General features: G+C 36.5%; 7 protein-coding genes across 7 annotated transcripts; 3 read left to right on the plus strand and 4 right to left on the minus strand.

The window, feature by feature from the left end:
- Positions 1–586: 586 nt before the first annotated feature.
- On the minus strand, positions 587–1,983 carry GCK72_011181 (uncharacterized protein; the record flags this gene model as incomplete). Its single annotated transcript, XM_053728274.1, has 4 exons — positions 587–608; positions 1,474–1,637; positions 1,690–1,768; positions 1,817–1,983. The coding sequence occupies 4 exons, from the start codon at positions 1,981–1,983 to the stop codon at positions 587–589; spliced, it is 432 nt and encodes a 143-aa protein (XP_053587851.1).
- A 6,376-nt stretch (positions 1,984–8,359) lies between these two features.
- GCK72_011182 (uncharacterized protein) lies at positions 8,360–8,877 on the minus strand (the record flags this gene model as incomplete). Its single annotated transcript, XM_003092676.2, has 2 exons — positions 8,360–8,775; positions 8,823–8,877. 2 exons carry the CDS (start codon positions 8,875–8,877, stop codon positions 8,360–8,362), a joined length of 471 nt encoding a protein of 156 aa, XP_003092724.2.
- Positions 8,878–10,015: 1,138 nt separating this feature from the next.
- On the plus strand, positions 10,016–10,424 carry GCK72_011183 (uncharacterized protein; the record flags this gene model as incomplete). Its single annotated transcript, XM_003092680.2, has 2 exons — positions 10,016–10,045; positions 10,098–10,424. 2 exons carry the CDS (start codon positions 10,016–10,018, stop codon positions 10,422–10,424), a joined length of 357 nt encoding a protein of 118 aa, XP_003092728.2.
- An 819-nt stretch (positions 10,425–11,243) lies between these two features.
- Positions 11,244–11,641, plus strand: GCK72_011184 (uncharacterized protein; the record flags this gene model as incomplete). The annotated part of the gene is made up of 2 exons (XM_053728275.1): positions 11,244–11,261; positions 11,309–11,641. 2 exons carry the CDS (start codon positions 11,244–11,246, stop codon positions 11,639–11,641), a joined length of 351 nt encoding a protein of 116 aa, XP_053587852.1.
- Positions 11,642–13,500: 1,859 nt separating this feature from the next.
- On the plus strand, positions 13,501–13,935 carry GCK72_011185 (uncharacterized protein; the record flags this gene model as incomplete). The annotated part of the gene is made up of 2 exons (XM_053728276.1): positions 13,501–13,518; positions 13,567–13,935. 2 exons carry the CDS (start codon positions 13,501–13,503, stop codon positions 13,933–13,935), a joined length of 387 nt encoding a protein of 128 aa, XP_053587853.1.
- Positions 13,936–16,035: 2,100 nt separating this feature from the next.
- Positions 16,036–21,721, minus strand: GCK72_011186 (uncharacterized protein; the record flags this gene model as incomplete). The annotated part of the gene is made up of 7 exons (XM_003092687.2): positions 16,036–16,446; positions 17,764–18,066; positions 18,114–18,335; positions 19,998–20,252; positions 21,072–21,439; positions 21,490–21,595; positions 21,638–21,721. 7 exons carry the CDS (start codon positions 21,719–21,721, stop codon positions 16,036–16,038), a joined length of 1,749 nt encoding a protein of 582 aa, XP_003092735.2.
- Positions 21,722–22,527: 806 nt separating this feature from the next.
- GCK72_011187 (uncharacterized protein) lies at positions 22,528–23,072 on the minus strand (the record flags this gene model as incomplete). The annotated part of the gene is made up of 2 exons (XM_003092685.2): positions 22,528–23,007; positions 23,058–23,072. The coding sequence occupies 2 exons, from the start codon at positions 23,070–23,072 to the stop codon at positions 22,528–22,530; spliced, it is 495 nt and encodes a 164-aa protein (XP_003092733.2).
- Positions 23,073–24,625: the final 1,553 nt, after the last annotated feature.

Below are 24,625 nucleotides of genomic sequence, written 5' to 3' on the forward strand. Positions count from 1 at the left end.
AAACTCACATTTTGAGCTCTCGTGGTCGAGAAACCCAATTCTCGGTCATGAAATTTATATCATGAAATTCAGCGTGTCAAGACGCTTCGAATGAGTATAATCATGCCTAGGTTCTGAGCAAGTTGGGTCTCACCACGAAAACTGCCGATCCTGGGTTACGGTAGTTTTCGTGGTGAGACCCGACTTCCTTCAAACATAGGCTTGTTTATACTTTTTTGAAGCGTCTCGACGAGCTGAATCCGATAAGATATGTTTCATGGAAATTTTTTGATGATTTTACCTGCCTGGCCTGTTGCAAGTCTGTCTTTCAGTCTTTGTCTACTGTGGCATAGACCTCTGGTGGGGTCTAGGAGACAGTCTTTTCATATACATGGCAAAACAGAACACGGTTTGAGGATAATTAGGTTTATTGAATACCGGTTAATAAACTACAAAAAAGATATAAAGATATGAATTAAAAGATAAAAAAGTTTACATTTTATTGCTCCATATCTGTCCAACAGTGCATTTGATTCTTTCTTCCATTCGGCCCACAACTCTTCATTCACTCTTGTTCTTGAGAAGAGCACGTGATGAAATTCTTTGATTAGTGGGATGGCTGCGCAAAACTGAAAAAAAAACATTTGATGACGACAAAACGTATACAACTAATTGAATGATCGGTATACAGTACTGTTCATAAAGAATGCGACACTTTTGGAGTTTTTTTTTGAAAATGGTCAAATTTGTGAGTGTGAAACGGATTTCCTAGTAATACCAAAATACAGATCAAAAGTAGAACGTCATTTTTGTAGTTGACTGCTTTTCTCTAGCTCCGCCCATTTTTGAGATATGCGCCTTTAAATATGGCTGCGGTGCTAGAATACGTGATCTGGCGCGCCTCCAGCGCAAAAGTGTCCTGGTGTGCCTGCGGCGCTAGATTGTTTATTTAAAACAGTTTGGCGTGCCTGCGGGGCTAGAATCGTTATAAAAAACCATCTGGAGCGCCGTTGGCGCAAAAAAATGGTTGGTGGTATGGACTTGTTAAAACTGTTATATTCAAAGACCCATAACTAAAAAGTGGGCGGAGCAAACAAAAAACGAGCAATTACAAAATTGTATATCAAATCCAGCCCTAAATTTTTGTAGTTGACAACTTTTTGTTAGCTCCGCCCACTTTTGAGATATGCGCCTTCGAAGTGAAAAAGAGCGCGTTCATCTTTAAAGGTGCATATCTCAAAAGTGGGCGGAGCTAACGAAAAGTTGTCAACTACAAAAATGAACCTCTACTTGTGATCTATATTGTGATAATATTATTAAACCCGCCTCAAACTCTCAAAGTTGACAATTTTGAACAAAAAACTGCAAAGCTCTATATGGCCTATACTGTAAAATTAGAAAACAAAATGGAGATTTTTCCAATTTTTCAATTATAAGCACTTTGAAAAACACTCCTGGTCATTCAATCATATTAAAACTAATTTAAAAAAATACCTCAATTTCCGCCTTCTTCGATCTTTGAGAAGCTGATATAGGTATCGTCCAGATTCCAGTTTTGTGAACATCGCGACATATTTTTTATTCAGCCAAAAAAATTTGTCGTTTCCGTTCTTGTCTTTCGAAGGAATCCAAGCCCGGTTCAATTGAGGAAGGCAGTTCTGAAAAAACGTATTGTTCTGTTTGCGGAATTGTACTATTAGTAACACTCACGTTCCTTTGCAAGTAGATTCCAACAGAATCAACAATTAAAGAACAGTTTTCCAAGCGGCATTCGTTTGTGAGCATGTCTCTGAAATAATTCATTTTTAATCTTGTTATTTGATTAGATTCAACTTACTGTAAAACTTTGAGAGATAGATGCTGATGTCCATTTGCCCAAACGGGAAAAACTTTCTTTTTCTTGTCTTCAAAGTTTCCAAGAAAGCATTGGAGTGCTCCTTTTCTCTTGAAATTTTTCCGAATTTCACCAATTGGACCAGCGTTCGGTGTGAAGTGGACATACATTTATGTCCAGTTCAATTGATGTGAGCTGGAAAAAAGAAACTTGAAATAAAAACCAATAGTTTAAAAAAAACTAAAGTTGAATAATTCAAAATTTCCTATAATGAACAGAACGATAACTGATAGCAAGTAATTTGATAGATACAGTACTGCCCATCAATAATTCGACACCTTTGCAGTTTTTTGTCGAAAGCTAAAAACACAATATCGAATGTTTATGGAGTGTATTGATCACAAGTAGAGCTTCATATTTGTAGTTGAAAACGTTTTATTAGCTCCGCCCACTTTTGAGATACATCGCTTCGAAGTTTTGGAGAGACGCAGACAGCTAGACGCCCTCGTTGTCTGCGTCTCTCCAAAACTTGAAAAGGGTGTATCTCAAAACTGGGTGGAGTTAGGAAAAAACTTCCAACTAGTAAAATGTACAAAATTTTAAGGTCTACATTTTTGTAGTTGACTATTCTCAGGTAGCTCCGCCCACTTTTGAGATATTCGCCTTTGAAACCGGCAATGAGAAAGAGCGCGTTCATCTTTAAAGACGCATATCTCAAAAGTGGGCGGAGCTAATAAAAAGTTGCCATTTACAAAAATGAAGTTCTACTTGTGATCTTTTTACTCCGTAAACAATCTTTTTGCCTATGAATCTATTCACGTATGGAAAAATGTATTTTGATAATTTCTCACATTCAATAAAAAATAAGCTTTCACTTTCATGTGACATATCGAAAAATACGACAAAAAAAAACGTTAAAAACTTTAATTTATCTGAAAATTACCTCCTCTGGAACTTCATCTGCTTCCTTATGAATTTTCTTCGATTTTCTCCCATTGGTTGGGTTTCCGGTCCACTACCAACTCTTTAATTCTTTCCAGCACGGTTTTCCTGACATCTGAAACATGGGTTATCAAGGTTTCATACATTCTACTACTGCTCGCATCCAAATGTTTTTGTGCAAGTAAATATAAGGAGCCAGGTCCGAAAATTCTTCTGAAACGAGTTATGAGGCCTCAAAGTGTCATAAAAAGGCTTTTCGCCGTGAAGATTTGCCTTATTTTCAAAGTAAAATTTTCTCGCCGTGAATATGAAAAAATTTTGAAAAATTAGGCAAATCTTCACGGTGAGAGGCCCTTTTTTGACACTTTGAGGCCTCATAACTCGTTTCAGACTAATTTTCGGACCTGGCTCCAAGAGACTTTTCTCTTTTTCGCAAAATTCTGAGTCGATCCATATAAAGTATCTCAATTTTAGAATACCGCGGTCCCCCTTTAAAACATATTTAAGGAGTAAAGAGGTACAGTTTTTATTCATAAAAGTTTTGTTCAGCTCTATGAAACAAAACTGAAACGACCGCTTAAAGAGTACAACTGAGAAAAGTTATCTGAAATTTTTTCAATTTTTCAAACTGTTTGCTCATTGTTTTGAAAAGTAGAAAAATACTTTAGGGAGCTACTTTGACTGCTTTGAAACTGTCAAAATTTTTAGAAAAAAAATTGGATGAAATGACTGAAAATCTGATTTTTTTAATTTAAAATGGCAATTTCTGACCAAAATTCACGTTTTCTGGCTCATAAGATAGAGAATTTCCTTTTCTACAATTTTGATGGACTTTTTTTCATGCACTGCGACGTCTTAAAGAACTGGATTTTCAGTCCGAAAAATGAAAGAAATTGAATTAAATGTGAAAAAATCCGTTTCTTGCAGTTATTTTTCGAGCTATTTGAAATGATTCGAAATTTTTTGAGAAAAAAATGCAAGAAATGTAATAAATTTTTTGAAAAAGTAGTTTTTTGAAGAAATTTTTCAAAAAAACATTTTTATAGAATTCAAATAGTATTACCTTCATAACCGTGTCCACCCAAATAAAACAAAGTAAATATAAATAAATAATAGTACAAGAATTCTAGAATAATCAGTGAGTAGATGATGTAGTTCGACGGCTATTCAGTAAGCTGTCTCGGCATAACAGAGGGAAGAGTAATATAAAAAAAAACAATAATAATTTAAATAAAATCAGAAGGCAGACATGTTGTTCGACGAGCCATTCAGTAGGCTATCCGGTGTGCATTTGTGACGAAAAAGGGGGAAGAAAAGGAGCGAGATGGGGACTTAGAGAGAGCAGAGAAGCAGAAAGTAGGGGAACGGAGAGGGACGGGGGGCATTAGATGGGAGAGAGAGGGGGATGTAAGATGGCCAGTGGGGAGCGCCCCATCTGCCATTTCCCTATAATTGAAAATAGAGAAATAGGACACTCCGTCTTCTCTTTCCTCCCGCTTTCCTGGTGTCTGGGGTGTCGTTGGCGCGTTTGGATTGGTCAAGCACGTCTCTGCCGCGTTTCCTTGGTGAAATTGCATACATTTTCTGCGCACTCAGGGCGTGGAGCTTTCGCCTCTAACCAGGGCAAGCAGCTGCTCGGGGAGAGGAAGGGTGTGAGGTTTAGAAGAAAAATGGCATGTTCTCTTCAATATTCTATCCAATCCCTGAAAAAGGGGATATAGAATTAATGGATATAGAAATGTCAAAAAGTAAATGATAATTGGATCAGAACCATTCTGATATGAACTGGTACACATCAGAATAGACAAAGATACAGTACCGCTCAAAAGGTTATGGCTGTTTTCCGTGGAAAATTACGAATTTTGATAGTGTATTTCGGTGTCACCTGATTGTCAGATAAACACAATTTTGTATGGGTTGAATATAACAAAAATAGTATATAATTTTTGTAGTTGACCATTTTTTTGTGGGGACACTACCATGAAAGTTACAGGTTGTCAAAGTATCCACGGACTAATTTCATAAGCAAAATTTTGGAGCTTTTCACTTTGACAACTTGTAACTTTCAAGGTATTGTCTCTACAAAAAAATGGTCAACTACAAAAATGATGTGCTATTTTTGCTCTATTTAACCCATACAAAATTAAATTTATCGGGCAATCAGGTGACACCGAAATACACTGTCAAAGTTGGTAATTTTCCACTGAACACAGTCAAAGTTGATAACCTTTTGAGAGGTACTGTAATTAATGTAGAACCTGAATAAGAACAAATCCGAGCAGACAAAAAATATGAGGAATCGTCATTTTGAAGCCAATAAACCATGTTAGTCTTGGTCAGAACGGTTCTGAAAGAAAGACACATTTTCTAGTTTAGTCCCAAATAATTTGAATATTACCCCGGAATTTTTCTTTCTTCAATAAATGTATTCCTCCTAAAACTAACTAACTCTTCATGAAAACTACTTTCGCGTCTCTCTCTTTTCTTTTCTTTTTCTGTCTCGTTCAGCTAAGAATCACGTGAAGAGGACACATTGGATTAGAGGGGTTGTTCCTCTAACTGGGCAATGTTCTAGACGTAATTCGGCCTTTCGTATTGACTCATATGTACTTCTCAACACGCTGATTCCGATTATGTGATTTCATTTTACAGAACACTTCCCTGAACTGAGATACAGTACCGGACAAAAAGATATCAACTACGGATGTTTTCAATGGAAAATGACCAACTTTGAGAGTGTGCCATAGTAATTCTGAATTTCACACCATGAACCTTTTTTGAACGTAAAGCTCTATTTTTGTAGTTGACAACTTTTTTGTACGGACACTCCCAAATGAGTTGGAGTCATTTGAAGTGGACAGCTCAAAAATCACACTAATTTGCACTAAAACTGGTCGATTTGAGGAAAAATTGCTTCGTCGATATGTAACTTGCTAGGGAGTGTCCGTACAAAAAAGTTGTCCACTACAAAAATGAAGTTCTACCCTTGTTCTGTATGATCCATTAAAAGTTTTCTTGGTGTGACAATCAGAATTACCATGACCCACTCTCGAAATTGGTCATTTTCTACTGAAAACAATCAAAATTGATACCTTTTTGTCGGGTACTGTATATGCGTTTTAAGTCATTTTCAGTGAAAAAATTGCATTATTCAAGAAATCCAAAATCAATTTTAGTCCAAATTTTTATACGTGGAAATAAAGTGGGAAAATAAATACATTTCAATGAATTCCGAAGTATCCTCCGCACTGTAACCGTCGGTGAACAAAACTACTTTCAATTTAGCTCTCTTAGATTTCTGGTAGAGATTTGCCATAGTATTGAGTGCTCCATTCGTGAACGTTGTGCCAGAAAAGAAGAGGGATCTCCCTATGATGGTGTTCAGTTCAGTCTGTTTTCTGCCAAAACTCTCAACTTTGTCTTGCCGGCAAATTGGAAGATTGCGACCTGAAATACATTCACTTGAGAATAGTTTTTCAGAATTTTACGAGAATTGAGATATTTATATTTTTATTACGTTCAACTGTTTCTACTTATAATTTTAAAGTTTAAAACTCAGAAATTGATCTTTTCGAAAAAAAATCATTTTTTAAAGTGACTATATCAAACGAAATTTTGCCCCAATGTTGTTGAAACATGAATTTTTGAATTTGGCTTGTCAAGAAGCTTCGAATGAGTATAATCATGTTGGGTCCTACCACAAAACTACCATCTACGCCTGGAATTGGGGTACTGTAGTTTTCGTGGTGGGACCCAATGATCATATATAAAAGGTCTCGATGAGTTGAATACAAAAATATAGATTTTCGTAGATTTGGTTGAAATTTAAGAGAGTTACGGTAAATTTTGTCAGATCAGAAATCAGATTTTTCGTATTTTTTGAAAACCTGGTGGGTTTTTGAAGGATTTTGAAACTAACCCTCGTGGTGAATTCCAATTGTTTCTGGAAGTTCTTCTCCAGCGATCCAGATGAGTCGAAAATGATTCCCATGTCATAGCGGCAATCCTTCACTGGAAGTTGTTCCGTTTTCTGCACAACTGGTTTTCTGTTTTGGAACCGATCACTGAGAAACTCTCCTGGTCGAACCAATTCTGGATTTTCATCTTTTCTTTCAACGGGTCCGGATCACATAACTTAGTAGCTCATCGAGCCAATCAACATATTGTTTTGGGTTTTTCTGTGAAAATACAGTTAAAACAGTTGTTTCTATTAATATAACTCACATTTTTCAATGACTTTCAATCCAATAATAAATATAAATTACAAAAATATATCAGAATTCTAGAATAATCAAATGCAGATGTCGTTTTTGACGTCTATCCGGTAAGACATCTCAAAGGAACACTGGAGAAAGTACAACTCATATCGGGGTATATAACATCGCGAAAACCTGTTCAACTACTTAAAAAAGGTCTCGGAAGAGATACACCTAGACTTATTTAGGTCATTGGCAAAAAGTAGATATCATTTATCCGCTAACTTTTTTTGGTTTCTTAGAATTGGGTATTCGAAGAACAGGTTTTGATTCATCTGGAATGGGAACGGAGTGTTTTTTTTTGACGAATGCCGGAATACTTTTAATCGTTTCTTAAGAACCGTGTATTAGACGCGGAGAGAAAGTTTGAAAGTGAAAAGGGATGTCCTTAGCGGAGAAACAGACGACAGACAATGCCCGCCAAAAAGAGTGTACTTGCAAACCGGGAGGACGCATAACTCGCTTAAAAATACCAAAATGTAGACCTCGACGAGTTCGATGTCTCTGTTTGATGTCTCTGGTTACTGTAGCTACGAAAATTCTAGAGTGATACTGTAGATTCAATGATACTGTCATCTCGTAATTTTGGTTTCTAGTAGTCAACCTATCTCAAAAAGTTTTGAATCCCTACAGTTCTTTGGGTTACTGTAGCTAGAGGGCTTGAATCATACTATATTTTCCATACAGTATTGGCCATAAAGAATGCGATACTTGCAGTTTTTAGTTGAAAGTTGTCAACTTTGTGAGTGTGAGACGGCCTCCCTGATGGTATCACAGTATTGGTTGCTTTTTGAGTGTATAGATCACAAGTAGCGCTTCATTTTTGAAGTGGACAACTTTTTGTAAGCTCCGCCCACTTTTGAGATATGGGGGCTTTTAAAAGGGGAAGTCCGTGAAGCACGCTCTTTCTCACTGTCGGTTTCAAAGGCGCATATCTCAAAAGTGGGCGGAGCTCACAAAAAATTGTCAACTACAAAAATCAAGCTCTATTTATGATCCATACGATCAGACATCTGGACAAACAGACACGCCACGGGAAGCTTTTACAGAAAGTAGACCGTTTCGATATCCGCAAAGCCGATTTCAGTTTTTGTTAAGCTAAAAATCACTAGTTTTCTGAATTTTTCGGCTTTTTTTAGGTTCTACTTCAATTTCAATAGTGTCTCACCAAAACTTGAATAAAAAATCGGTTCAATCATAGTTTAATTGTCCTGAAGCCAAGCTAATAGAAAACATCATTTCTATCATTTTTCATCATTATCCCTGAATTATCAAAAATTACAACTAAGAACAAATATTAATTCCAAAAATTGCATCGATATCGACCAAATCAATATTGGTGAAAACGTCACTGGGTTGGTTGAAGGAAATGGATGGACTTTTGACGGTCTTCATTGCTACTAATTGGTGTCAATTTATCGAGTAGCTGTTGAATTACTCTCTCATTCGCCGCATTTTCAGCCTTCAACGTGAGAATTGTCTCCCGATTTTTCTCTTTTTCCAGAGTCGATTCTTCCTTCAATTTTAACAACTCCTCCTCTTTCTTGGCTTCCGACTCCACAACTTTTTTGTAATTATTCTTTAGACTTTCCAATTCTTGCTTCATCAACTTTAGCCACAGCGATTCCCGTTCATTCCTCGGCACGCCACCATACTCAACGTCACGATCGGATTCCGACCGACGAAAGCAGAAACGGTAGACGACGACAATTCCGACACCAACGAGGAGAAGAAGAAGAAAAACTACGAATAAGATGACCGGGACTGGAAAAAGAAAATAAAGGTGAAAAATGGTCAGAGTTTTCGCTTACGTAGTGAAGAACTGTCCTCGGTGAAGGTGTCAACATTGAATACCCAGAGAGACATCGACACGTCAGGATTCCGTTGATTCAGTAACAGCCGCCGCGGAGATTACACGACTCCTCGCACATACTCATAACGAAGCGCTTCATGTGTAACAGTGTCGAGTATCGAGTCAGAGACTTTGATAAGTAGAAAAGTTGATGGAAGTTTGGTGAACCTCTTTGATTACGGTTGGTAGAGGTCCTGATGGAATTACTTCTCTCCAGGCTCACATGGAGAGTGAAGTGTAAAATCGAAATCTTATGTTGTTGTCGCTCTTATCTCTCAAAACCAATTGCTCGTGGGGATAACGCCCTGTTTTCATCAATCAATCTTGAGAGAAGATAAAAATATCGAGGGCACTGGTGTACACATGTCAAATGATTGAAAATGTAGTCTTCGACAGAGTCCTCACAGAAAAAAGGGAGTTCTTCTTTATGCTCCAGAAACATGTTGAGAGAAAGGGAGATGCAAGAAGACATCTGGACTAGCGGAAGGACAGACAGACAGACAATTGTCCAATTACAACAAATTTAAGTAGTGTTTTCCTTATGCATCGTTTCTTTTTTAATTCTTTAAAATAATTATTTTTGTATGAAGATCCAAATCATAAAGAAGATTTTATTTAGCTCACAATTAGTTAAATCTATCAGATTTTAAATTTGTTTGCAAACAAGCTTTGACTTGTACGTTTTCACAAACGAAGAGAAAAATACTGACGATTCACAAACAGACATCTGGACTGATACGGGCACAGACAGATATGTGAACAGAGAGACAATAATTATTATTGAATTTGTGATACCATGCTTATGACAGCCCTGAATGGTCAACCACGAAAGTTTGACACAATTTGAAAATTTGGCAAAATTTTCTAGTATAAATTCTTTTGATACAATCCTGATAAACTCTGAGCAGCGATCCTCCGACTTATACGGATTACGTGATAACCGTGAGATTTAGACAAAATAGAATAAGATTAGAGAAAAAAAGAAAAGAGGGTAGGAAAAGATGGTCTGCAAAGTTTCTATGACAACCGACTAATCCGTCCGCACTCTTCTTCATTTTTACGTTTTCTCTTACGCGCTTTTTTTTTAATTCCTTGCTTCAAAACAGCTGACTGACATATTGATTCTACTTTTTCCTCTGAAAATCTATTCTCATGGATTCCGAAACGAATAGAAACTGGGAGGTAAGTATCTCTTCTGAAACCGAATAGTCACTGAAAAATTGTATCATTTCAGGCTGAATGGAAGGTCATAAAACAAGAGTTAGAAGCTGGAGAGCAAGTTGAAGATGCTCACTACATTTTGTTGATGATGCGAGTAACACGCCGAGAAGCGGAATGGGAGCGTAGAGGACGACGTAAAGAGGAACTCGATCATCAGTTGAAAGAAGCAAAGCGTCAGCTTGCAGCAACGGAGCGGAACATAAAAGAGATGAATATGAAGAAAACGACGGAAGGAATACAAAAAGAGCTGCGAAATAAGAGAGCACTTCAACGGGAAATTCGGAAAATAAATAACGAATTAGAGGAGCTTTATTCTAGCTGGGAGATAATGAGACCATAGAACTCATAACTTTATGACAAAACTTCTTTACCCCTATCATTTTTTAAACCCTTATTTGTCCACAAGCAACAAATGTTGACAGCTTCCTGGTCCCCAAGGGCCCCCACTCCAAACTAAAATGTGATTTGTATCACTAAATTATTCTAATTTAGTTCGTACTTAAAATTTTTCTTTCTGTTAATCTACACCCTGTTTCTTTAACACATTTCAGGTGGAAGAAAGTTTATTTCATTCTAATTTCTGAAAAAAAAACTGTTTTCTTATTAATATGATTTGTGTTTCTTCGATGTTGAATATTTTTTTAAATAATACTTTTATTTTTTGCAATAAATTTGAATAATACATTGTTTTGTATGTAATTCAAGAATGTGGGGCACTGTCATGGTTCCGAAATGTCATAGCTGCCAAGTGTCTCGGTTTCAGAACGTCTGGTTTTGGAACGTCCCGGAGCCTGCAGAGATGGTATATTGCTATTAATCTTCTCAAAGAGGAGCCCGACGTATAGAAGAGAAGGTCTCCATGACTCATAACCGGATAAATGTCTCTGCAAGCCGAGTTATGAGCTCTCCAAAGACTACCCTTGTCGGTTTCCAAACTACTGGTTTTAAAACATCCCGGAGTTTAAAGAGATTGCTATCAATCTGCTCATTGAGGAACCTTACGAATAGAAAAGAAGGTCTCCATGACAACGGACAAATCCCTATTTCTCTTCTTTTCCCGTTTTCTCTTACCCTCCTCCCTTCATTTCTTTTTCAAAGCAGCTGTCTGACATATTGATTCTGTGCTCTTTTCTCAAAATTTATTCTCCTGCATTCAGAAATGAATAGAAAGTTGAAGGTAAAGGTATCTCTTTCAGAATACAATATTCAATATTGTTGTTTTAGACTCTCGCTGAGTGGCAGGTTTTACAAAACAAGATGGTTGTGCTAGAAAATCGACAAGATGAAGAAAATGAGGGAATTCTGAGGGAGATACGAGAAGAAAGACGTCGACTAGAGGCAAGGCGTAGAGCAAGACACCAAGAAGAACTTGAACGTCAGCAGAAGGAATTGTGTCGCCAGATTTTGGAAACGATTCGAAACATTAAGGAGATGAAAGAGAATAAAAGGACGGAAGGTTTAGAAAGAGAGAGGCGAAATGGGAGAGCAATCTGCCGTCGATTTCATAAAGTATGTCTCGAATTGAGGGCACTCAAGGCTTCGGAGAGAGATGAATGAAGGCAAAACCTCTTTTTAATATTCACCCTGATTTTTATTAAATTCTTCTTTATCCAAGGGCATCTTTTCTGGAAAAAAGATATAATACGTGTTTTTATTACTATTATTACTAGCACATAACTTGTGTATTTTTATGTTGAACATTTATTTTAAATGATCTACCGAAATGGAAGACAATTTGTGTGCAAAATTCAGAGACTCCAAGAAAACAGACATTTTTCAAAGGCATTTCGGTAGAGCGAAGTTGTAAAAACTGTGCAGAGGTAATACCTTGTATAACTTGTGTATTTTTATGTTGAACATTTATTTTAAATGATACTCTCACTTTTTCCAATAAACTTGAATTACCTATGCTTACTATATTGTATACAAATAAAGAAAACGGGAACGTCGGACATCCGGACAAATGGACACATACTCATTGTTCAAAAAGTCATAGCTGCCAAGTCTCTCACAGAGGAAGTCAAACGATCTATAAATTTGGTAATATGTACTTTCGACTACGGGGAGTCCATTCCTGCAGTCAAAACCGGATAAATGTCTCTGCGAGCCGAGGTTATGAGCTCTCCAAAGACTACCATTGTCAGTTTCCAAACTTCTGGATTCAAAACATCCCGGTGCCTAAAGAGATAGCTATCAATCTGCTCATTGAGGAGCCTTACGTATAGAAGAGAAGGTCTCCATGACAACGGACTATTCCCTATTCCTCTTCTTTTTCCTTTTCCTCACCCTCCTCCCTTCATTTCTTCCTTTCAAAACACCTGACTGCCATATTCATTCTCTTTTTTTTTCTCAAAACCTATTCTTCTGAATTCCGAAATGAATAGAAAGTTGAAAGTAAGTATCTATCATAAAATACAATGTCCTATATTGTTGTTTCAGACTCTGGCTGAATGGCAGGTTTTACAACAAAAGATGGTTTTGCTGGAAAATAGACAGGTTGAACAAGATAAGGCGATTCAGTGGATGAAACAAGAATAAACACATAAAGTACTGGCGAAATTGAAAAGAAGGAATGAGAAGCTGGAAGAGGAAAATAAATATATAAAAGAAGTCCGTCGTCAGCAGGAAGAGTGGTACCGTCAGCTTTGTGAAACGACACAAAAAATAAAGAATCTGAAAGAGAATAAGAAGATGGAAGGTTTAGAACGAGAGAGACGAAAAAGTAGAGCACTTTGCCGTGCTCTTCGGAAGTTAATTCGAGAAATCAAGTCATTTTTTGATAGATCGGAGGAATAATAACTTTTTCTGATTTGAATCTTTATACTTATTCATGCACAGTCACCGTGTTCTGGAGTTTTTTTTTTGCTTTCATTATTTCTGAAATAAACTTTCTTAACATTTTACTTTTGCGGGATGAAGTTCAATAATGTATTTATTTGTGTCACGGTGAAAGGGACTTGTCGACGTTTAAAAACCTAAAAATACTGGAATTCCAAAAAAAATTCCGTTTACTTTGTTCTTCGTCGGCCTATCTGTTTGCGCACAGACCGTATACCCAACTTTCAGAGACGTTAGCAAACGGATTGGTTACGGTTTCGTAACGAGTCTCGTTTTTGATACCAATATAATCCAAATCGTCTGGAGGAGCCGTAACGCATCGCTTGCAAACCACCTGTGTCAGTTTCCAAACTTTTGGTTTTGAAATGTCCCGGTGAATGCAAAGATGACATAAATCTTCTGATTGAGGAGCCCAACGAAAGAGAAGAGAAGGTCTCCATGACAACGGACTAATCCTTATCCCTCATCTTTTTTTCGTTTTCTCTCATCCTCCTCCCTTCATTTCTTCCTGTCAAAACGGCTGACTGACATATTGATTTTCTTCTTTCTTCTGAATATCTATTCTTCTGAATTCAGAAATGAATAGAAAGTTGAAGGTAAGTGGCATCTCTTTCAAAATACAACGTTCAATATAGTTGTTTTAGACTCTCGCTGAGTGGCATGTTTTACAACACAAAATGGTTTTGATGGAAAATCGACAAGATGAACAAGATAAGGCGATTCAGTGGATGAAACAAGAAGAAACACATAAAGTACTGGCGAAATTGAAAAGAAGGAATGAGAAGCTTCGACGGCGACTGGAAAAGGAAAAGGAATGTCCAGAAGAATTCTCTCGTCGGCAGAAGGAATTGCACCGCCAGGCTTTGGAGATGATTGAAAAACTTGAGAATATGAAAAAGAATAAGAATATGAAATATTACTATCGAGAGAAACACAATGCGAGAGCACTTTGCAGTGAAATTCGAAAGTTATTACGTGAAAGTGAAGCAGTAATTGCTAGATCGCGAGAATAACTTTCCTGATTTGAATCCTTATACTTATTGTCGAAATAAAAGTGTCGCTACTTTTTTGTTTTGATAATATTAAATTCTCATTTATCCCCATTCTGAATTTTTTTTGTTTTCATTATTTCCGAAATAAACTTTCTTAGCATTTTTTTTCGGACTTAAGTTAAATAATGCAACTATCTGTTTCATGAAGAAATGGACTTATCGAAATCTAAAAACCTTAAAAATACTGCAAGTTTCTGAAGTATCGGAATCTGCAATAAAACAAAAAGAAATTCAGGTCTCTTTTAAAGGAGGACTGAAGTCATACTTTTTTATTGCACATTCTGATACTTCAGAAAATTCTGAACAACTTTCATCATTGGAGCATGTGCTAAAAATCGCTCTAAATGCCCTAAATTCACGTTTTCCCGGCTCAAAAGGAGCCTAGATGGAAGAGTTTTTCCACGCGAATTTCTTCCTCCGTGTAGTCCTCTCGGACAAAATTATTTCTTTTAATTTCTCGATTTTTCGTTTTTTTGCCTTTTTCAACAAAATATCGTGTTTTTTCTTCTTTTTTACGATATAAATTGAAAAAAACACGAAAATTTGTTGAAAAAAGCAAGAAAACGAAAAATCGAGAAATAAAAAGAAATATTTTTGTCCGAGAGGACTTCACGGGGGCGAAAATTCGCGTGGGAAAACTCTTCCATCTAGGCTCCTTTTGAGCCGGGAAAACGTGAATTTAGTGCATTTAGAGCGATTTTTAGCACATGCTCCAATGATGAAAGTTGTTCAGAATTTTCTGAAGTATCAGAATCTGAAATAAAAAAATATGACTTCAGTCCTCCTTTAATTGCCAGAAGGAGAGTATTCGCATATTTGCAACGGGCCAGGCCGGGCCATGAGGAAAGTTTTCACGGCCTAAATTATGAACGAAAATTTGAAAACGTTCAATTTTTTGTCCGAAAATGTAGAATCTTTGACTTTTCTTCAGGATTTAATCAATATCAGTTATGCATCAAAAGGGTGGACTCTTTTAATGTATAAATTCTTTTTAAAAATTCAAAAAATTTGGTAAAAAATTGGTATTATAAATTCAGAACACTGCGCCGCATGGCTCTAAAGGCGCATCCCATTTATTAGAAATTTCGCGGAATGGTCTCGTAGTTGAAAAAGATCAAACACCCTATTTTCGAGCTTTGCAGGTCTAAAAATAAATGCAAATAATGTTTTTCGCTTCGAGACCATTTTGAACAAATTAGAGGCGCCAAAAGCCATGCGGCGCAGTGTCGTGAATTTATAATACCTTTTTTTGAAGCCGGGCCTTCGGGCTTTGTCGGGCTTGGCCAAAAGTGGTTTGCGGGACTCACGTATTGTCGCAACAAAAAATGTCGGAACTTTTTTATTTCGATAATATATTACTTTAATTACAGTATTTATTTTAAACATGACACTTTTGCTCCCTACTCGAGTATTACATGTGATCTAGTTTCTGAAGATTTGCTGAGCTGAGAACATCACGAATTCCCTTCTCCGGGAAAAATTCCATTCTTAATCCTGCCATATCTTCTAAATTCTGAAAATTCACCAAAAATGGTCACATTTTCGATAAAAAATTGAAAAGATTTGGGAAAAAGAAGGATCATTTTTTGAAGCCGGGCCTTGACAACTATGCAAAAATACATATTTGTTGAGTCGGGTCAAGACAAAATTTTCAAAAAATGAACCAGTGTTTTAAATTTTCTTTGGACTTTTTTTCAATTTTTCGCCGAAACTATGATTTTTTTTCATAATTCTTTATAATTTCTACTAATTCTGAATGATAGTCGAAAACTTGACTTTTTCGCGAAAAAATTCAAAAAAATCAAAACATTCGTAACAATTTGGGTTTTTCCTAGTTTTTACTTCAATTTCAATAGTTTCTCACCAAAAATTGAATAAAAATCGGTTCAATAGTTCAAATGTCCCCGGAATAATAGAAAACATAATTAACTTTCCCAAAAACATTCCACCAATTATCATGAAAAACAATAAAACATACAATATTTTTCATCGCTATCACTGAATTAATAAAAATTACAACAAAGAACAAAAATTAAACTCCGAAAAGGTTCCTTTATTATATCAGATTGGAAAACCACTCCAATCGAACGGAGCTTCTTCAACGGCATTTTGACGGTCTTCATTGCTACTAATTGGTGTCAATTTATCGAGTAACTGTTGAATTACTCTCTCATTCGCGGCATTTTCAGCCTTCAACGTGAGAATTGTCTCCCGATTTTTCTCCTTTTCCAGAGTCAATTCTTCCTTCAATTTGGCTTCAGATTCCACAACTTTTTCGTAATTATTCTTCAAATCTTCCAATTCTTTCTTTATCTCCATCATCTCCTCACATATTTGTGAATAAATGCTTGCTTTGCTCGGATCCTGGGTTTGAGACGAAATTTGGACTTCTGGAGTCTTCTTCTCACACTCATCACACTTCAATCCGACAACTCTTCCACATCCATTCTGATTGTGGAGGAACTTTTTGAGCTGAAACAAAAGATTGAGGGATTCCGTCAAAATAACAGTCAGAATCCCCGAAAATGATCCAAGCAGCGAAATTTCGGCTTGAAAATCCCGCAAGATTCCGAATTTTCAGTTCGAAATCAACATTTTCGACTAAAAGTCGTCTGAAATCGAGTTTCAAACTGAAATATTCCATATTTCATGAAAAATTATATATTTTCCACTCCGGAAAGTCACTTTTCAGCTGGAAATCGGTGTTTTCGCTTTGAAATTCTTTTTTTCCGGCAGAAAAATTGGGATTTTGGATCAAAAATAGGTATTGAGAAAAAACTAACTATTTCGCGACCTTGTGAATAGGCCCATAAGCTGACAACATTGTAAACAACCTACAGTACAATCGCGAAACGGACGGGGAAGAGTTTTCCGTGGCCTAGAAACACAAAAGAAAAAGTTCGGCCAGTACGAAATTTTGAGAGACTGAAAATTCGCGGATTGCGAATTTTTCGGGGGTTTTGAGCATCATATTAGTTCACCCGGACAACTTTTCAGTCGGAAATATCGATTTCGAGCTGAAAATTTCTTTTCGGATATTAGCAGTTCTCCCCTCTTACAACTGTGTCCCACCGCAAACCAGAGAGTATCGGCGAGAGACGCAGAGTTTTTTCTCGCGCCGACACAGATTTTCACAGTTATTTTAAATCTATTCTCGCATTTTTTCATAGTATTTCTTGCAAATTGCAATGAAAAATTGCGAAAACAAGTCAAAAACTGTAAAAACCTGTGTCGGCGCGAGAAAAAACTCTGCGTCTCTCGCAGATACTCTCTCGTTTGCGGTAGGGCGCAGTTGTAAGGGGGGCGAACTGCTAACATCCAAAAATAAATTTTCAGCTCGAAATCGACATTTTCGACTGAAAAGTTGTCTGCAATCGAGTTTCGAGCTGAAATATTCAATATTTCATAGAAAAATTACACATTAGCACGACAAGCGTCTTACAACCTCGCTCTACCGAAAACCCCTTGAGAAATTGCTCGTTTTCTCTGGGTCTCTCAATTTCTCACGCAATTTTCTTCGGTTTCGGTAGAGCGCGGTTGTAAGACGCGTGTCTAAAAATGTTAATATTTTTCAGCCCGGAATGTCAATTTTCAGCTGAAAATTGGTGTTTTCGCTCTGAATTTTTTTCCGACTGAAAAATAGGGATTTTGGATCGGAAGTTTCCGTGGCCTAGAAACACCAAAGAAAAAAGTTCGGCCAGCACTAATTGCGTTTTCGGGCTGAAAATTCGCTGCTTGGGTCATTTTTTTCGGGGTTTTTGACTGTCATAGAATTTCCCGATTTCCTACATTTGGAATTCGATTGAAGATACAAATGAGTTGACATTGCTCGATGGCATCAAACAAGTCACACGTTCTCAGATATTCCTCGGCCTTCACTCTATCCACATGATCATAAACCACTTCTGCGTAATCCTGAATTTCAGGCAATGCTTCAGTGAGCCCGAGATGTTTCAACTCATTTTTCAGATTCTGTAGAGTGAATCCATCACATTTCGCATTTCTCACTTCTTTCGCTGGAAGTTTTTCTACTTCGGATGACAATTTTGCTAATCCATTCAACACACTCATTCTAATGAAATATGGACTTTTCTGGAAATAGCTGGAATTCAGACTAATCAATGTTCTTTTTCCCTTACACATTCCCATGTGAAAACGTTCTGATAATCGGATAAAACACGCAAAAACTCGTCGAAATTCGAGATTTTTTGGAGAATTTTCGCACCGAAAATGGCACTTCGGAGATATTCAAATAGGGCGTCGACGGCGAGAATGTAAAAATTGGACTCTTGTTTTCCACCACCACAGCCTTTGATGGGAACAGCTCGGTGTTTAGCTCGTTGGATTGGGCAGCGGATGAACTGAAAATAGATGAGTTATATCGCGGGAACTTATGAAATACGGAGAGAATTGGTTTTGAGCATAGTTGTCAAGGCCCGGTAGAAAATTTTCAAGGCCCGGCCCGGCCCGAAGACCCGGCTTCAAAAAATTATCTTTTTTTTCCAAATTTTTTTTTGAAATCTTTTCAATTTTTCATCAAAAATGTAACAATTTTTTATGCTTTCTCAGAATTTCTTCTAGTTCTGAGTGATAGTCGGAAATTTGACTTTTTCGCGAAAAAAATTCAAAAATTCGACAAATATTTTAAATTTTTGAATGTGGCGCCAATTTTTCGGGCCGAGCCGTAAATTTTTTTGACGAAAAAGTCTTGAAAAAGTGAACGAAAACTGCGAATAAACTGAAATTTTAAGCCACATTTACCTTTTCAATTCCAAAAACTATTTCTTCCTGAAAATAGAAAATATTGAGAAAAATCCCCAATTTCTGGTATTAATTTAGCGATTTTTGTGCAAAAACTGATTTTTTTGTGTATTTTCCCAGGGTATTCAATCGTACTGTGAAAAAATTAATTTCCGACCAGAATATTCAAAAAAAAATCGCGTGCAGGAACGCAGGTGCGGCAGAGAGTTGTGGGCGGAGCTTAAACTGCAAGCGGGTAAATTCCAGCTGATTTTTCAACGATCAACATTGAATTTCAAGATAAACTCGTATTTTAATCGATATTTTCAAAGCTTTTTGCTGTATACCTAATTGCATTTTTCATGTTTAATCGATTAAAACACAAAAAACATGAGAAATATGCAAATCTACAGCAAAAACGTTGAAAAATCGATTAAACTACGATTTTATCTTGAAATTCAATGTTGACCGTTAAAAAATTTAGCTGAAATTTCATCCTTGCAGCTTAAGCTCCACCCACAACTCCCTGCCGCACTTGCGTTTCAGACCGCAAAAATTCTTTTTGAAAATTCTTGTCGGAACTTTATTTTTTCCACAGTACGAGAAAACTATTGGGAAAATACGAAATTTCAGATTTGCATAAAAATTGCTAAATTAATACCAAAAAATCGGTGATTTTATCTTATTTTTCTATTTTCAGAAATAAATTAGTTTTTGGAATTAAAAAGGTAAAAATGTGGCTTAGAATTTTAGTGTATTCGTTGCTTTCACTTACTTTTTGAAGATATTTCGTCGTTTTTTCTACTTAATATAAAAAACAGAGTCCAGAAACACGTTTTTTCAGTGACAACTTGACGTTTTCAGATAAATAATTGTTTGAGAAGTCAACTATAATCTTTTTTGTGGTTTTCATGAAGGGGACCACAAGGAATTTTGTCCAAAAAACCACAAAAAAGCTTTTGTTGAAAAAGTTTGAAATTGTTTTTTTTTATAGAAGTATGGTCATGTTTTGTCATTTTCTGAGTTTTTAAAGATCGGCTAGTTCTATAAAAAAAACAATTTTAAACTTTTTCAAAAAAATTGTTTTTTGGTTTTTGGACAAAATTCCTTGTGGCTCCTTTTATGAAAACCATAAAAAAGATTATAGTTGACTTCTCAAACAATTAGTTGTCTGAAAAAGTCAAGTTGTCACTGAAAAAACAAGCAAATTGAGGCGGTGAAGAAGTTGCGAACTGTCCCGGAGCCGCTTTTTTGACCGTTTGAGACCAAAATAAGATTAAAACCTCAAAAGTGTTTTTCCCAAGTGTCCGTTCAGCTTCTTCCATTCCCATTGTGTGCAAAAAGCGAATTTCAGTATCATCTTTCGTCTTGTTGAGTATATAATCAATTTCCGCTTTCATCACAAACTTCTGATCGCCATCCTCAAAAAGACGAACAACTTTAGCTTTCGGATGAAACAATTCTTGTCTTTTTTCGATAACATCTACTAGAGATTTGATTTCAGGAAATTCCGAAGTGAATAGTTTGTGTTCGGGCTCCTGAAATAGTATTTTTAAATACAAATCTATAAAACACGATCTTTCACACTGCGCAAAAGTACTGAAGCCGATTTTTTCAAGTTTTAATGCGATAAATTTGATAGTTTTCGGCTGGAAATTGCTAAAAATGACGATTTCGGCCAAAACCGTAAACGGTTAGCAAATTACTGTTTCTGCGTGGAAATCGCGAAAAAATTGCGACTTTTAGTCATAAACGCTGGAAATTGATTGAAAATGGTATAAATTCAAAGTTTTCGCTGAAAATTGGTCAAAAAGTGTCATTTTCGAACCATGTTTTGCGTTTTTGATTGAAAATTTGCAAATTTTTGTGATTTTCAGCCAAAACCGCTGAAAAACGATTAGAAAATGACAGTTTTTGGCTGAAAATTGTGAAACTTTAGGAAAGTGATGAAAATTGACATTTCCAGTCAATTTTTCAGCGTTTTTGCACTGAAAATCCAGTATTTTCAGGTTTTTAGACGGCGCAATGATTGTGGCGAAAAACTGTCATTTTCTAATCGTTTTTCAGCGGTTTTGGCTGAAAAACGCTGAAACTTGGGGATTTTCAATCAAAAACGCAAAAAATCACAGTTTTTGGCTGAAAATTGTCATTTTTGACGGTTTTTGACCAATTCTCAGCCAAAACTCTTAATTTATGCCATTTTCAATCAATTTCAAGCGTATATGATTAAAAATCGTCTTTTTTTTTAGCGATTTCCAGCCAAAAACTATCAATTTATTCCTTTAAAACGGGAAAAAGCGCGAAAAAATCGGTTTCATGTTCTTTTTCGCACTATGGAAGACAGTTTATTGCCATACATTTGGCCGGCGTTCCGCAATCATCTCCCTCAAATCCTTCTCGATTCCCTCAAAAATTTTCTCGTCGAATCGCACAAATTTGAGCGAATTCTCATTAACTTCTTCTTCTTCTTCCACATTCTTCAAATAATAATCAAGAGCCGCTGCGAGCAGCATCGGAGGATTTTCCGAAATTCCAAGAAGAATATTCTGAAGAATCACGAAAAGATCCAAATTGCAGATGTATTCCTCATCGTTTTTCAGACTTCGATAGACAATTGCATTCGTTTGATACGGAAATTCATCTAAATCGAAAAACAAATCATTTCCACTGAAACTCCCGTAGATTTTCAGATTCTCCGCGAATTCGCGAGCCGATCCGTACATTCCTGAAAGAAATTTTTTTTAATTTAAATTTTTTTTCTAAAAAAAAGTTTACGAAGTCTATTTTTCGCTGCATTCATCAATAACTGAGCACATTCTTCCTCCTTTCCGTAAGAACAACCATACGGATAGCCACCAAACGTCTGGAGATTCCCTTGAAACTAAAAAATTGGAAATGTTTAACGAAAAATGAAAATTCCTACCTCTTCAAGAATATAAAACATTGATTTTTTGTGCAAATAGTCCGGAACCAACGCCCTCTTATTAATTTCCAGAAATTTTGACATTTTTCGATGGTTTTTCACTGAAAAATGGGTGAAAAATGGTTGAAAATTCGTCAGAAAAAAAAATTGAAAACGTGGATTCTGCATTCTGCCGTGACGGTGTTTGCACACAGTTCGCAAGATTTTACGACAATTACAGTAACCTTGTGCGGAAATTAGTGAAAAATAAATAGTGAAAAATAGCTGAAAAAGGAGGTTTTTGGATGGAAATTTGTTGAAATTGAGACGGCAATAATTAGTAAATATTTGAAAATTCAGTAAAACCAACAAAAAAAACTTATATTTTTTCGTACAGCCGCTCCATAAGAAGTTATAGATAGTCAATTTGGGGATTCCTTTGATGATCTATAACTCTTCAAGGAGTGTCCGTACAAAAAAGTTGTCAACTACAAAAATGAAGATCTACTTTTGATCTACATATCCTATAAATATCGACGTTGTGGGACATTTATTGGTGCAGTAACACACTTTCAAAGTCGGAGTGCCTTGTCCCTCTCACATAATGTATCCCTCCTTGTAGATCACACTACCGCGAGAACACACGTGGCACCTATTTTCCCGAAAGGAGCAGATGGTAGATCAGAAGAAGCGATTGTGTAAACTTCTCTCTCCAATTATCTCTAATTACCTCTCTAATTATCTAAATTTAATTGTTAGCAGAAACGATCCAAGAAATCCAGCAAGAACGAAGACTAATCAACATTTCAATATCCAGAAGGGTGAAAACGCAGGCGATAAGGATCTGATTACTGAAAAATAAAAAATAAAAACATTGAATGCTCAAGATTTATTCCAGTGAAAAAGAACAATTATTTTCCAGGAAAAGGAAGGCACGAAGTGTTCTGGCACCATGTTCCAATTGGGCACCTGACTTGGCAGGTTCTCTCGAAACGACGGCTACTTGGAACACAACGAGCATTGACACAATTGTATCCATTTGGACAGTGAGCTCCAACTGAACACTTTCCACCGTACCCATTGTCGACGACACAATTTCCATCGACACAAACCGATTGGGATCCACAATCCGCTCCGGTGCTACAGGCTTTTGGCGCGACAAAACGAGATAAAGGATCATGATGCAGACCGATACATTTTCCGTGATCGCATTCCTCATTGGCTAAGCAGTCGTTATACGTAATACATCCGTTCCCCACGACGAAACGAGGGAAAGGCTTCTCGACACAGGCTCCGCGAACGCATAGCTCAACGACTGAGCAATCGTTATGCCCACGACATTCGATTGGGTCTGGAAAAGCCGAGACTCCAACAACAAGAAGGAAGAAGACCTAAAAGAGAGATGGTTCAAAGAAAAGAAGCAGGAATAGGAGAGTCTTACCAGAAGATTTTTCATGTCGAATATGACAATGATTGTGATTTTTCCCTTTTCCTCCGCCGTCTTTTATAGTGTAAAAATAATTCGATTAACATTTCCTTCTTTTCGACTCCTCCCCCATCATCGTAAAATTTTTATCGTTTTGGTTTTTGAATTCGAAAATAGGGATGGGAAAGGAAAAAAAAGATATATGCTTGTATATACACACGAGGGGGCATCGAATTTTTAGGCTGATTTCCCGTGCTCAGGCAACTCGATGTTAGTCTAATTAGACACCCGAAGTCTAATTAGACAGAATAACAATCTAAATACAATCTAATTAGATTAGCTCAATATCCAAGGCGCGTTCGCCGTGCGCGCAAACAAAATTGTTTGCGCATATTATTATTTATTGAATAAATAATTTTTCGTGGATGGATTTGAATCGAAAGGTTCTTGGATCGATTCCCACCGAGTGCAAATGTGTTTTGTATTCAAGGTGGGTGTCTTCCAGTCCACCGCAATGCCCCCTAAAATGCCCCTTAAAAAAATGCCCCCTCGTGTGTAGATACATGCGCGTAAAAAAGATAAAAGAATTCCGGACTGGAAGACACGGACTGACATGAAGAGATGAGGGTTCATCGAAAGTTTAAAAAACTTTTTTTCGAAAATTTTTGACCGAAAAACCGAAATATTCGAAGAAAAAAAATTCAAGAATACTGCCTGAAAAAATTAGTTTTCCAGATGCAAAAATCTAGGAAAAATAAAAATTTCACTGTTTTTGTTTCTTATTTTTCAGAATTTCAGCATCAATTTCCAAAATTTTTCGAACGGTTTTTCCGAAAAGTGAAAAGTTTTTTTCAGCAGAGCCTAACTGGTTTCTAAACAATTCTGCCCCAGACAACACATTTCTGACCATTTAGTTCAATAGTTTAGCGATTAACGGTTCTTCAGATTGCTCACGCGTCAAAGGTGCGCCAGACACGAGTTTTTCCTGTTTTAACGGTCAATTTTAATGGGTTTTGACGGATTTTTCTGGGAATATAGGATTTTGAAATATTTAAAAGTCAAATTTCCTGGTAAAAAAAATAAAATACGGAAAAACTCATGGCTGGAGCGCCTTGGACGCGCTTTTGAAAAATTCTGTTTTTACAAGTTTTACTGATTTTTGGGGGGTTTTAAAAGTCTAAAAATGTAGAATTTTCAACATAAAGATGAACAAATTTTTCGTCCAGATATGTGAATTAAAGGAGGACTGAAGTCATATTTTTTTATTTCAGATTCGGATACTTCAGAAAATTCTGAACAACTTTCATCATTGGAGCATGTGCTAAAAATTGCTCTGAATGCCCTAAAATCACGTTTTCCCGGCTCAAAAGGAGCCTAGATGGAAGAGTTTTCCCACGCGAATTTTTGCCCCCGTGTAGTCCTCTCGGACAATATTATTTCTTTTTATTTCTCGATTTGTCGTTTTCTTGCTTTTTCAACAAATTTTCGTGTTTTTTTTTTCAATTTATATCGTAAAAAAGAAGAAAATCACGAAAATTTGTTGAAAAAAGCAAGAAAACGAAAAATCGAGAAATAAAAAGAAA

Source organism: Caenorhabditis remanei, chromosome III (genome assembly GCF_010183535.1).
Source record: "Caenorhabditis remanei strain PX506 chromosome III, whole genome shotgun sequence".
In the NCBI taxonomy this organism is placed as follows: Eukaryota; Metazoa; Nematoda; class Chromadorea; order Rhabditida; family Rhabditidae; genus Caenorhabditis; species Caenorhabditis remanei.